Raw genomic sequence first — 12,887 nt, forward strand, 5'->3', positions numbered from 1 at the left:
AGAGAGGTGTCTTCTGTCCTCCTTTTGGTGACTGAAAGTGCTTTGAAAGCCACTGGGACCAAACAAACGGCTTGGCCAACTTGGTCCATCTGCTTCCCATATTTGAAGGGGCTGAGCTATGAAAAAGATCCTAGAATTTGTCTCAGAAGACCTGTGTTCAAGCCACAGTCCTGCTACTTGAAGGCTGTGTGATCCTAACCTGTCTGAACCCAAATTTCCACATCTGTAAAACCGAGGCAATAAAACTTCTGTCTCCCCACCCCCAGGAGTGAATGTGTGACCATGCCTGCTAAACCCAGGGAGTTCTATTCAAATGTAGGTGATCCCTATTTCCCTAATCCCTGCAGGACAGATTGAACACCAGGATTACATTTGCCTTGTATTGATTGGTTCCTCTAGAATTTTCTTTTTCCATTGGAAAAAAAAAGATATATCTGAGGCATCTACGTGCATTTTCCTATGAAGTTATTTATTTGCTACAAGGCTGCTAGGGTCAAGTTCAGTGAATGGTTGGGTCCACGGGTTTCTCTTTGGGTTCTGCGTCTTGCATTGTTTGAAACAGTAAGGTGCGTGGGTGTGACATGTGGCTTTCTGAGTGACCTGGGGCCCTCCCTCTCATCAGCTGCTCCTGCCTCACCTAGAATGTGGTCCCAGCAGAAAGTACCTAGAGATAAAAATCTCATGCTTCTGTCCAGAGAGGGCTGGGTTCATTACTGAGGCAACTGGATCTCAAAAGAGGGTTTTGTGAATGTAGGTTGCTTGTGACACCCACAAACAGACTTTCCAACCTGATTCTCACGCTTGCCTCCTGGACATGTTTTCTACTGAAGTTCTTAGATTTATGCCTTTGAAACCTTTGTCCATCTTCTCATTTGGCCCTGGGCAATTTTTAGCACACTCAAAATCCCCCAGCATTTGTGACTTGAGTCAGCAATTCTGAATAATTGTAGCTGGGCTATTTTAGTCCCAATTTTGTCTCATTTTGGCTCAGAGGACTGGCTCATTCTAGAAACATCTTTTGCCTAGGAGATCTGCCCATCTAGAAGTCAGTTGAATCTTTGTGGATAATACTGTTCCCCTGAGGTTTCTAATACCAAAAAAGGGGAGATCAGTTTGAGAATGAAGGCCACTCAGTGGCAGGATTTGCCTTGAGTCCAGGATGCAAAAATAAGTTGCTTACCTTCAGGTATATATATATATTTTTTTTTTTTCACATGACAATAGCATTTAGATATTTAAAGCCATCCAGTAGGGACTGCATTCTCTTCTTCATTTTTAAAGTTTTTTCACCTGGTTATTTCATGACCTATAGACAAAGCTTAAAAATCTTGTCATTGTCTTTAGCAGATAGAGTTGCGCTAATCTGGGTCATTTAAATAGGTTACCGTGTTGAAAATCAACGTGTAACAAAAATAGACGGTGACAATGCTCTTTAACCATGTCTGAGAGTTTGACAGAGTGTTCACATGATTCCTTGTGATTGGAAGATGAGGGTGATGTATCAGTAGATAATTGACAACCAGGAGTACCGCACTTTAAAACAAAAGAGAAAAATGGATTTTGTTTAAAAACAAAGTTCTGAGCTGTGACTGCTGTTGCCCGAAAGGCGTCTAAGGGAGAAAGTGTCTCTGATGGACAAGCCGGGCAGAAGACATCCGAGGTCCAGGCTAAAGGCGCCAAGAAAAAGCACCTGCATAGCCCCAGGCTAGGACTCGCCTTCAGAAAACTCTTTAGGCATAAGGTCTGTATCTCGTTAAACTAGGAGGGAAAAAAACAGAACCCTGGTCTTCATTCTGTGGCTTACCTGCACATCCTGTGTCCACCCAGCTCCTCTTCAGTGAAGAAAGAGCCTTGGGTGGTGGGTCTCATTAGAGGGAAATTAAATATTATGTGAGACAATTTTCAGTGATTTTTTTTAAGTCCTCATAGTTTTAAATGTCTCAGATTACTAGTGTGGACCAGGGTTCTAAGATTCTTCTAACCCAGTGTTTCCCAAATGTTGGATGTTTGCGTACCTGCTCCATCATTTTTGAGATATATCACTATTTACTTGGGGCTTCCCCGGTGGCTCAGCTGGTAAAGAATCCACCTGCAATGTGGGAGACCTGGGTTTGATCCTTGGGTTGGGAAGATCCCCTGAAGAAGGGAATGGCTACCCGCTCCAGTGTTCTAGCCTGGAGAATTCCATGGACCATATAGTCCATGGGGTTGCAAAGAGTCAGACACGACTGAAAGACTTTCATATTTATTAAATATTTCTATATTGAAATTGACTTACTCCTTATTTAAGGTTATCTTGAAAAGAAACTTGACATTACGTCACACTTGTAAAGCAGAATCACTTTTCATAAGAAGAAGGTACCATTATATAAGCAATAAAAAAAGATACTACCTTCTAGCTACCTGGCTCATGTTAAGCTCTGAACTGTTGGCCTTTCTAGCTTTATGGAAAGGCACTTAGCCAACGGTAGGGAAATGTTAAAGATTTCTCTACCAAAACCAGACTGAGATTTCCTCCTGAATTGTCTTACAAAGATGAGAATTGAAAAAGGATGAGTATTTTCACGGTTTTAATATTATTTAATATCATATCTTGGCTCAACCCAAAGCCATCTCTCATCCCACCAATGGTCTGCTTTCTGCACTTTGGGAAACACTTTTCTAACCTCAAGATTTTATCGCCTTGTGCTCTGCTCCATCTCTTCCCTGTATTAACTAAACTTATACTGAACCCAAACGGAAGCCCAGGCACCGCAAAACAATGAATGAAGGCGGAACAAACTCTGCCTCCACGTTCTTGACAAGCAAAGACAACAGAGAAGTCAGTTTCAGAGATTTCATTCTTCTCGTGTCTAAGAAATAGCCAGTATTTGTCTAAAACCATCATCAATTAAAAGGACCCCTGACTTGGGCCAGCATGCTTCTAAAGTTGCTCGAAATGTCCACCATTCTCCACTAAGTTGAATGAACTTATTTTAAAAACATCCCCAGCTGGGTATGAGAGTCCCTGGACTGTGTATGCAAATAAAAGCTCCACAGAAAGCTCTCCTGGCTGAATCTATATTTGCATAAACAAACTATTATGGAGCCACCCTTTGATTTCCCTACAGAGTTATTTTGTTCTGCAAAGAGAGAAGGGGCGGATGAGAGATTCTGCAGTGGGGGAGGGGAAATTAAAAGGTGGTTCTACCCGATGCAGTAGACGATTTGGTAACTGCTGGTGGAAGGGGTCAGAGACTGGGGCAAAGGAGTCTAGCAGAATTCCCGAACAGGGAGCTCCTGTGAGGAGGGAGCTTTGGAAGTTTACGACGCGTATGACCGCCCACCACCGGCAGATCTGCATGTCTCATGACATTCATTTCATGCTAAGTTCCAGAGTCTCTTCCCCTCCCACAAGTGGACCACCCAAGTTCCGTATTCCCAGGGCTTCCCCAAACCTTGGTCTCGCTTCCTGCCCCTCAGGTGCCTGTGGGGAAAGGAGAGGACTCTGGGACTCCTGGGTGATGTGGAAGTGACCCTTCCTGGGGTTCTGTATAGCAGACCAAAGGTTTTGCCTTGAGTCATATTCTGTCTCTTGTTTTACGTCATTTAAGGGGACAAGTCCCAGACATTCTTTACTCTCATTTATACAGCAGTTTGGTGGGCCTCGTTGGCTTTTACCTTCCTGCCTCGGAAAGTGTTCATCTTTTCTTCAGTTGATTGTTCGGTCGTCCAAAAAGATAGGAAAAAAGGGCCATTAAAACAGACCAGCCAGAGTCTATCAGTGAACCTTGGTGCCTGATTCTGGGAGTTGTGATATTCTTCCTCCTTGAGTTCGTTGTGACCCAGGACCGAAAAGGAGACCTCATCCAAGCAAATTCAAGGATAAAACATTGTCTTCTAGTTTTGCTCTAAAAGAATATAAGGGCTACCAATCCTGGTTAACTCCTAGGTTCGTTTCTTTATAGATCAATTTTCCTTCTTATAAAAAGGATTTTCTTAGTGTAAAAGAATGGAGAATCCTGGAGTTAATCAATGGAATACGTTTATTGTTATAAATAATAAGGAGGTCAGCATTTCTTTGCTGAATCTGAATCTTTTTTCTCTTGGCTTAACCACACATGATGCTTCAGCATAAAATGTTGTCACACATCCTGCAGACATTGAACGCAAAGGATGTGGATTTAGAGTGTCTTTGCTACACCCAGAAACGCTCCCTTCCCCACTCTGGTTTGCTCAGTGCCTCCTCTGTGGGTTAGACAGTAAAATATCAGCAGCTACCTCATGGGATTCATAAGCTTCTGCCACACATTCATTGTTTTTTGGTTCTTGGTACAGTGTTTACATCTTACTAACACTTCCCCTCTTCCACACCCAAATGTGAAAAGAAGATGAAAACTTACTGCGGAGGAAGGTAAGATCCTCTGATATGCAACCTCCAATTCTAATACACTAGACTTTCACGGGTAGGTTTGTCAGATAAATAACAGGTACCCAGTTCAACTCAGTTTCATATAAACGGCAACTAATTTTTTAGTATAAAAATAAGTATGTCCCAGGCAATATTTGGGACATCCTTAGGCAAAAAAATTGTCCTTTGTTGATCTGAAATTCAGATTTAACAGGACATCCTGTGGTCTCACTGTTATTTGCTAAATCTGGCAACCCTACTCAGGAGATTTTCTCCAAAAAACATGGATAGAACTTGCGTAGTCTCCACCGTAACACAAACAAAGAGTATGAATTCAGTTGATGCTGGCAGAACACCATTTGGAACGCTTCTCTGGGAAGCAAGGAGGTGTGTGGGCAGGGAGAGGACGACTCATGGCAATCTGTGACTCCACAGCCCTGCACGAGGGGGTGGATGGGCAGAAACACGACACGGCAGCATCCTGCGTGGGTCTCTCCCTATGGTCTCCATCATCAATTAATTTGGTATTTATTTAATACCCATTTTGAGCCACACACAGGATCTAATGGGATATAGGGATGTAATGATGACAAAGACATAACAGCTCGTACCTTCACAGAGCTCAGTCTGGCCAGAGAGATGCGTAGTCAACAATTGCATCAATACATTAGTTATATTTCTATGCACCTATTATGAGCTTCCCTGGTGGCTCAGTGGTAAAGAATCTGTCTACAATGCAGGAAACACGGGACTGAATGTCCAGGTTTGAGTATCACCCACCCTGGATTCAGAAGTCAACTCTGTCCCCTTATCAGTGGAATCGCAAGCACCTTGTTTAACCAGCCGGGACCAAAACTTCCCTAACTGTAACGCATGCATGCTCGTTGCTTAGTCACGCCCAGCTGTTGCAGCCCTATGGACTGTAGCCCCCCAGCCTCCTCTGTCCATGGAATTTCCCAGGCAAGAATATTGGAGTGGGTTGCCATTTCCTTTTCCAGGGGATCTTCCTGACTCAGGGATCGAACCTGCATCTCCTGTGTCTCCCACATCAGCAAGCGGATTCTTTACCACTAGTAGGGACACAGTCATTCATTCCGTCCTCATCAGACCGTTGTTACAACATTCAGTGGCTTACAATGGTGCTGGGCACTGGTGCCTTCTATCGCTGTTACATCAGAGTTAAAAGTTAGACATCTCTTTGCCCAGTTCCCTAGGACCATAGTCCCCTCTTCAAGGGGCTGAGGGAGACAGGAGGCTGAGGGGAGGAGGCAAAACCAGCCAAACCAGAGGTGTCTTGTGGGCTTGGCAACTGGACCTGCCCTGGTGGAAGGCTAGAACTCCAGAACCAAGCTTCTTCTTGTAACTCCCATGCAGCTTTGACTGAGCGGGCTGAGCACCTGTGAAGGGACAGCCCTGAGCTGGTAACACAGCCTCTCAGGAGAGGGAGCAAAGCAGCAGAATTTAAATGAAAACAGTGTGGGACCCAGTGAGTAATGGAGCATTTCCTGTAATGACGTGAGCAGGACCGATGACTTACTTAAGCCAAAAACAGTGCTTGCTAAGAGATGGGAGTGAGGTCAGCCCCGCCCCCAGCCCAGATTCTTGGTCTAAAACGGACCCCTTGAGCAAATGGGGATTTTCCTGGGAGAGCAGAAGTGAAGCTGATGTTGGGGACTGCGCCCGGCCACTCCTGCTGTTCCTGCTTCTGTCCTGGCCTCTGGCGCTTGCTGAGGGCTCTGGGCATACGCCATTCCCTGGACCAGGGGCCTCTTCCCCTCTCCCCCAGTTAACTTCTAGTTGCCCTTCAGATCACAGCACAGTCTCCTTCCTCTGTCAAGCCTTCCTGACTGTCATGGTAGATCTAGTTTAGCACCCCCTCCTTTTTTTTAGCACCAAATCCTCCGCTCTACCCTGGAGCACTTATCATAGCTGGAATTTTGCGTTCGCCTGTGGAATTATTTGTTTGGTGTCTCTGTCTCTTCATGAGAACGCGTCACCCCAGCACTCAGTATCCGTCACAGGTCATGGAAGGCAGTTGATCGCATTTTTCACAAGTAAATGCATACATCATCATACCTCCCTCCTATTTTCTGAAAAAGACAGCAAGCTAGTTGGTGGAGGGCACTTCCCCTTCAACCAGTCCTCTTTAATTTAATTGCCATTTAGAGTTAAAACAGCACCAAGTGTCCCAGACCGTTAGGAACATGCATAAATGCAGAACCGTCTGAGCCCAACCAGTTTGATCGCGCTGTTGATACAAGGCAGAGGTTATTTTAAACCCCAGCATTATGCGGTTTTATACATTTTTAAATGGAACTGGGATTATTCCAGGATCACCTGTCACAGAAGTCATTTCTATACATTGGCCCTTTAGCTCCTGATTCAAATGTAGAATCTGCTCCGTAAATGATTCCCTTTTAGTATCAAAAAAGTCAGCACAGAAGATACTGTGTCTTGCATCAGACAGTAAAGTTCAGTGATCCGTGAGCTTCCTTCAGAGAGGTAATGTGCAGTGTAGGGAGAGCGCCAGGTCGGAGAGGAGAGTCCGGGTCTGAGGCCAGGCTGTGCCCCTGGCTAGTGTCGGCGGGTCACAGACCTCAGTGTCCCCCTTCGTGAAAATTCAGGCATGGGGCTAGACGGCCTCTAAGACTCTTTCCAACATCAGAAATACTCTGAAAGGTTTGAGTGTTTCCACACTGTTTTCACTCTCAGACTTTTTTTCCCTTTTAATCAGAAAATGTAGTCAGATCCGACATCCCTGGGGATTTAAAGGGCTGTGTCACGAGTCCCTGGACCAAGGATCGTTAAAATGGAGACACGTAAGATGACGAGGTTAGGCCAGACGAGCCCAGTGTTAGAATTTTCCACACGGCGCTCACTTGTGTAGAGACACAGAGAGACTGCAGGTCTCCCAGCTCCTCCCCTGCCCGGCGAGAGCCTGGGAGGAGCAGCGCAGTCGCTGGGGAGGACCGATGGCCCCGCGCTGCTCGGCCTGGCTGCTCAGAGTGCGGGGAGGAGGAGGAGGGCTGGGGAGACGAGGAGGCAGGGGGCCCAGCCTGAGTGAGCGGCGTGTGCGCTTCCGTGCCAGTGTCCGTCCACTCACCCGCATCTACTTTAGACGAGGAGGCTGCGTCTACAAGTGGAGACGTGGGGCTTGTGGATGGCTCGTCAGACCCAAACCTCTGTCCCGAGTGCCTCACGCAAAGTCTAGAGATGTTAGATCTTTAGATCTCTGTAGACTGCAGATCCCCGTAGTCAGGGGTCCCTAGCCGCCAGGCCGAGGGCCGGGACCCGTCCGTGGCCTGTTAAGAACCGAGCCACACAACAGGAGGTGGGCGGCGGCGGGCGAGTGAAGCTTCACCTGTACGTACAGCGGCTCCCGTCGCATGCACAGCTGCCTGAGCTCTGCCTCTTCTCAGCTCAGCAGCGGCACGAGACTCTCATGGAAGCTAGAGCCCTGCTGTGAACCGAGCCCGCAAGGGTCCAGGTGGGGTGCTCCTTGTGAGAGAGAGCCTAATGCGCGATGGCCTGAGGAGGGGCTGAGCCAGGGAGCTGAGCCAGCGGAGCAGCTGCAGATCCACGATCCTTAACAGAGAGGTCTGGCTGTGCAGCGACCGCAACAGATCAGTTACTTGCAGACTCATATCAAAACCCTGTGAGTGAGTAACAAGCGAGCTGTATAATTATTTCATCATATATCACAATATAATAACAATAGAAATGAAGCGCAGAGTAAATGTAACGCACCGGAACCATCCCGAAACCCTTCCCTCAACCCCGGTCTACGGGAAAATTGTCTTCCACGAACCAGTGCGTGGGGCCCGTGAGGTTGGGAGCCACTGACTGCAGTGACCTCTCAGGCAGAGTGAGAGCAGATCGTCAGCCCTTCTCTTCTAAAGCAGATGTATTAGAACCCATCTTTGATTGCAGATTTTGGATCAGTAAGACAGTACATCTTTATCATGTTAACAAACACGAGTGTGTTGGAGATGCACGTTCAGAACACTTTTCTGCGGAGACCACAGTCTAAAGAAGACCCATGGCCTCAGCACAAACTAACATTCTAACAGCCAAGTGCCCCTTTCTGTCACCTTGAGCCCTAATGTGTTCCTTACATAAATATGATACATAATGCTTCTATATATTTTTGCAAAAGAAGTATCTGGACTTTTCCCAAGATTTTAACATAAATCCACAACCACACAGTATATTTGGAAAATATAGAAAGTTGTAAAAGGAAAACTTAACATGCATAATCTCAGCCCACATGTGTAAAGAAGAGCCCTTTCGCTTTTGAAATCCTGCAATGATTAACATTTTTTGTGACTTTTATAGGGCGAGGAAAAGTCAGCCGCCCCTTCAGCCAACCTCAAGTCAGACACAGCCAACGTTACGCTCCAGGAGCCCCAGGGGGCCGCCAAGAATTCTACACCCACTGAAACAGCCAAGGAAAAAGGGGGCCCCAGCTCTCTGCCTCTGGGCAAACTGTTCTGGAAAAAGGTAAGTCCTAGTCTCCAGATTTGGAGAGTCCCTGGGGCCAGGATGACTTGAGAAATGGTTTCTGGTGGGCCAGCCACGGTATTCAATGATGCATGGAGTTTCTTCTTCAAGCTGACTCAACTCACCACTGAGCTGAAGACTTGTAACTCACCCCGTGAGAAAAATGCAATGTCTGTTGTGTTGCAAGCATGTGTTTTGTGGGAAAGAAAGGAAATGAACAAGTGGAATTTTCCTTTGTGGAATTACTCTGGTTCAGGACAGAGGGCGGTGGTGTTCCATGAGTCGTCTGCTTTCTACACAGGGGGGTCCTCGGGTTCCTCCCACCCTGGCGCTGTGGACCGCCTCGGGCTGCTCTGTCCCTCCTCCCCCAGCCGCAGAGGCTCGGTGGCAGCAGCCCTGAGACCTCGCTCTCCTGGTGGAGAACCACAGCCGTCAACCAGTTCACCACCAGGGCAGCACACAGCGCGCCATGTGAGGGGAACATGCAAACCGCTGAGTTTTCCCTGTAGAGTGAAGGTGCCGAGCGAAGAAGCAAGGTGGGCACGCTGACTGACACTGAGAGCTATTCCATGATCCTCCTGCCGAGCAAACCTCAGCTGCCACACGTGTTTAGACCTCTTGCCTGCTTTAAATGTGGCCAAAGACGAGCAAGAAGTCGGGGGAGGGGGAGTGTAAAATAGAGCTGGTAGCACCAATTGAGCAATTCCAGTGGCACATCCGTGCGTCTTGGTGCACGGTGCCAGGAAGGCGGTGGACACAGATGCCGCGGGTGTTCGGTTTCTTCTCTTGTCCAGAATCCAGCAGGATTTCTGAAACCTTTTCCTGTTTATTTTCCATTGTACAGAAATCTCCCTTCTGGGTTCTTCCCGGAACAGAAGCACTAATATTTAATGAAAACCTTGGGCGATGTCACTTGGCAGATCCATCCTAATTCTCCTTCCTCATCCATTTCTCTATTTTTTTTCTTTAACAAAATATTTTATTAGCACTATAATGAAGGGAACAGTTTCCAAGTAAGTTACATCCATATACTGGTGGCAAGGGATAGATTTAAGTGGCTCATATTCAAACATTTTTACTTCAATAATCGTATGTGTTATTCAAAATGTATTAGGAAAATAAAACTAGCACATTAAATAAGCTCAAGATTTAACACATATTTTTCTCAAGGTGAGGTTACATGTATTTAGTTTAAAAAAGTAATCCAAGGAGGGGGCCCTCTCTGGCGCCCAGTGGTTAAGACTCTGCACTTCCAGTTGCAGGGGTGAGGGTTCAATACCTGGTCAGGGAATAAAGATCCCACGTGCCACGGGCTGCAGCTGGGGGAAAAAAAAGTTATCCAAGGAAACAGTTATGTAGATAATGGTACTAATGCTAATAAGGAAATCAACCCTGAATATTATTTGGAAGGACTGATGCTGAAGCTCCAATACTTTGGCCACCTGATGGGAAGAGCCAACTCTGGAAAGAAAAACCCTGATGCTGGGAAAGATTGAAGGCAGGAGGAGAAGGCGATAACAGAGGATGAGATGGTTGGATGGCATCACCAACTCGATGGACATGAGTTTGAGCAAGCTCCGGGAGATGGTGACGGACAGGGAGGCCTGGCGTGCTGCAGTCCGTGGGGTCACAGAGATGGACATGACTTAGCGACTGAACAGCTAACAGTGCTGAGTAAATAGTGGTAAACTGGGGTCCCCCCAGGAGGCTGACATGAAGACAGAGCTGATGTGTAGAATATCTCTTGGAGGAAAACCACTGTGGAGGATAAAGGGCATGGGGAGGTGTGGGAGGGGAGAGGCTACGGGGCCTGGGAGGGGCAGAGCGGCACGAGGGCCTCTGGCTGGGGGTGCTGCTGAGCGGGGCCCAAGCAGAGCTCGCACAGGGGGTCCTGTGTCAGGCTCCCAGCGCTCTGCACTCGGTCACCGCCAAGGAGCAGCGGGGGAGTGCAGAGGTCGTGGGCGCTGAAGTCGTGACCCTCAGAGGCTGCCCCGCGCACAGGGAGACGGGAGCCGCTCTCGGCCACAGCTGCCACCGGTGGGGCGTTGTTCAGTAGCTCAGTCGTGTCCGACTCTTGTGACCCAGGGGACTGTAGCCCGCCAGGCTCCTCTGTCCGTGAGATTTCCCAGGGAAGAATACAGGAGTGGGATGCCATTTCCTCCTCCAGGGGATCTTCCCAGACCCAGGGATCGAACCTGCATCTCCTGCCCTGGGAGGCAGCTTCTTTACCGTTGAGCCACCAGGGAAGCCCCACATGGAACGTGCAATGTGGCTGAAACTACACAGGAGGTTGGCAAACATTGGAAGTTTGAGGAGCACTGACGTACAGGTTGAAATCTGGAGTCAGATCAGACTCTGAGTCCCGGTCCACCTCCATGAGCCTCGGCTTCCTCATCTGTGAAATGCAGACAGTAATAGTCCCGTGTCATGGAAATGAGTGAGGACTAAGGAACGTGGGTGAAACCCCTGCCCTGTGGGTCACACAGCAGCGGCCGAGGCGCCTGCGTCTCGCACACGTGCTCGGAGGGGTGCGGCGTGAGTCAGGCCACTGTGACATTTCTCTGTGCCAGCCAGTCTGGGGAAGCTTCTAAATGTAAAAACCTCCCGTGCTTTATCTTTCCTGATCATCGGCATCTATGACAGACGTGTCAGTTCCTCTTTGAAATTTCGGCTCTTCCTGTTGAAAATAGAAGTCAGGAGCACTTGGTGCTCAGGTACTCACTTATTTTAGTCTCGCTGGTTCTTTCACCAGCGTCTGCTTTATTTCTCTAGGAGGTCACACAAACAATGAAGTTAAGAGAAACTGAAAACCAGTCACCTCTAATCCTGTCTTGTCTTCTTGCATGCAGAGAAAACAGATCTGTATGGAAGTGAGGGGGAGGTTCACTCATCCCACAGCAGTTTTAATCACTCTCTTTGTGCTGAGTATTTTTTTTTAGTGTGTGTGTGTGTGTGTGTGTGTGTGTGCAGGTCCTAGGCCCTGAAAAAATATCAGGGAACAGATCGCTGCCCTGTAGCAGCTTCCATTCTCTTGGAGGAGCTTATTTCTTCTAGGAAGCAAAATGGCAGTCTTTGTCTTTTTTAAATTAGAATAAGATTTGGTTATAAAACCATTCTTGTAAAATTTTTGAGAGCAAAGAGAAACACTAGAAAATTCTGATATTTTCACTAACTCTAAGCTCGCTTTCTTTTAATTGAGAAGCTCTTAAATAAACAAATTTCGAAGTCTCTGAGTCTGCAATTAGGAACATCAGAAATGAAGTTTTCCCCTACAGGCTGTCAATATGAAATTATACATTATTTTGATTTATAGTCTTGATTGCGAAAGTAGTTCTTATTATAAACAACAATAACCTTTGAGAAAATTAATTTCACATTTTGTTATGCTTGCCAAAAAGATGTTTAAGCCCAGTTATGTGGACTAACTGCACCCTTTCAGAGTAATTGGAGTACCATTTGCTCTGTGACCTCGCAAAAGTTACTTACTCTGTTTGGGTTTCTTTTTCCTCATTTGTTGAGTGAAAAGATCAGAATAGCTGATCTTAAAAAACCTTGGGGATGGCAAGTTGGCATAACAGCCAGAATCAGAAAGATGGGGTTCTGTAACTTTAGGCAAATGATTTGGCCCCTCTGAGCGTTTATTTTCTTACCTGTAGTATACGGACCATGTCTGTCTCATGCTGTTGTTACGAGAGGCCGTCATTTACACGGAGAGCATCTGAGACGTAGTAAGTGCTCAGTGAACAGTGCTCCTCTCATTTCTTCAAGTAGGACATCGCTGGTTACAACCTAAATATCCAAGTGCAGCTTCTGGAGCCCACAGCACGTGAGGTGCTAAGGGAACGTCAGGCTCATCTGCTGCCATGGAGAGACTGAAATCCACTAGGAGGGACAGCATATGTCTGAACACATGCACGCCTGTGTGTGTGCGTGCCTATGCGGTTGGTAAATGATGCATTTATTTGGAGTATCTTCAAAATGGCTCTTTTCCTACTTT

The 12,887-nt window shown here is 47.0% G+C and overlaps 1 protein-coding gene across 12 annotated transcripts in view; it reads left to right on the forward strand.

Annotated features, from left to right (window-relative positions):
- The window catches only part of BCAS1 (brain enriched myelin associated protein 1), a 100,012-nt gene that overhangs the window by 56,509 nt on the left and 30,616 nt on the right, over window positions 1-12,887 (forward strand). For 8 of the 12 annotated variants that reach the window (XM_070381007.1, XM_070381002.1, XM_070381009.1 and 5 more), the window contains exons 7-8: window positions 1,607-1,741; window positions 8,726-8,890. In XM_070381007.1, coding sequence (XP_070237108.1) covers window positions 1,607-1,741; window positions 8,726-8,890 — 300 coding nt within the window. The remainder of the gene's footprint in view (window positions 1-1,606; window positions 1,742-8,725; window positions 8,891-12,887) is intronic. The other 4 variants (XM_070381010.1, XM_070381008.1, XM_070381012.1 and 1 more) reach the window with 1 other exon arrangement.

This window comes from Bos mutus, chromosome 13, assembly GCF_027580195.1.
Source record: "Bos mutus isolate GX-2022 chromosome 13, NWIPB_WYAK_1.1, whole genome shotgun sequence".
Taxonomy (NCBI): domain Eukaryota; kingdom Metazoa; phylum Chordata; class Mammalia; order Artiodactyla; family Bovidae; genus Bos; species Bos mutus.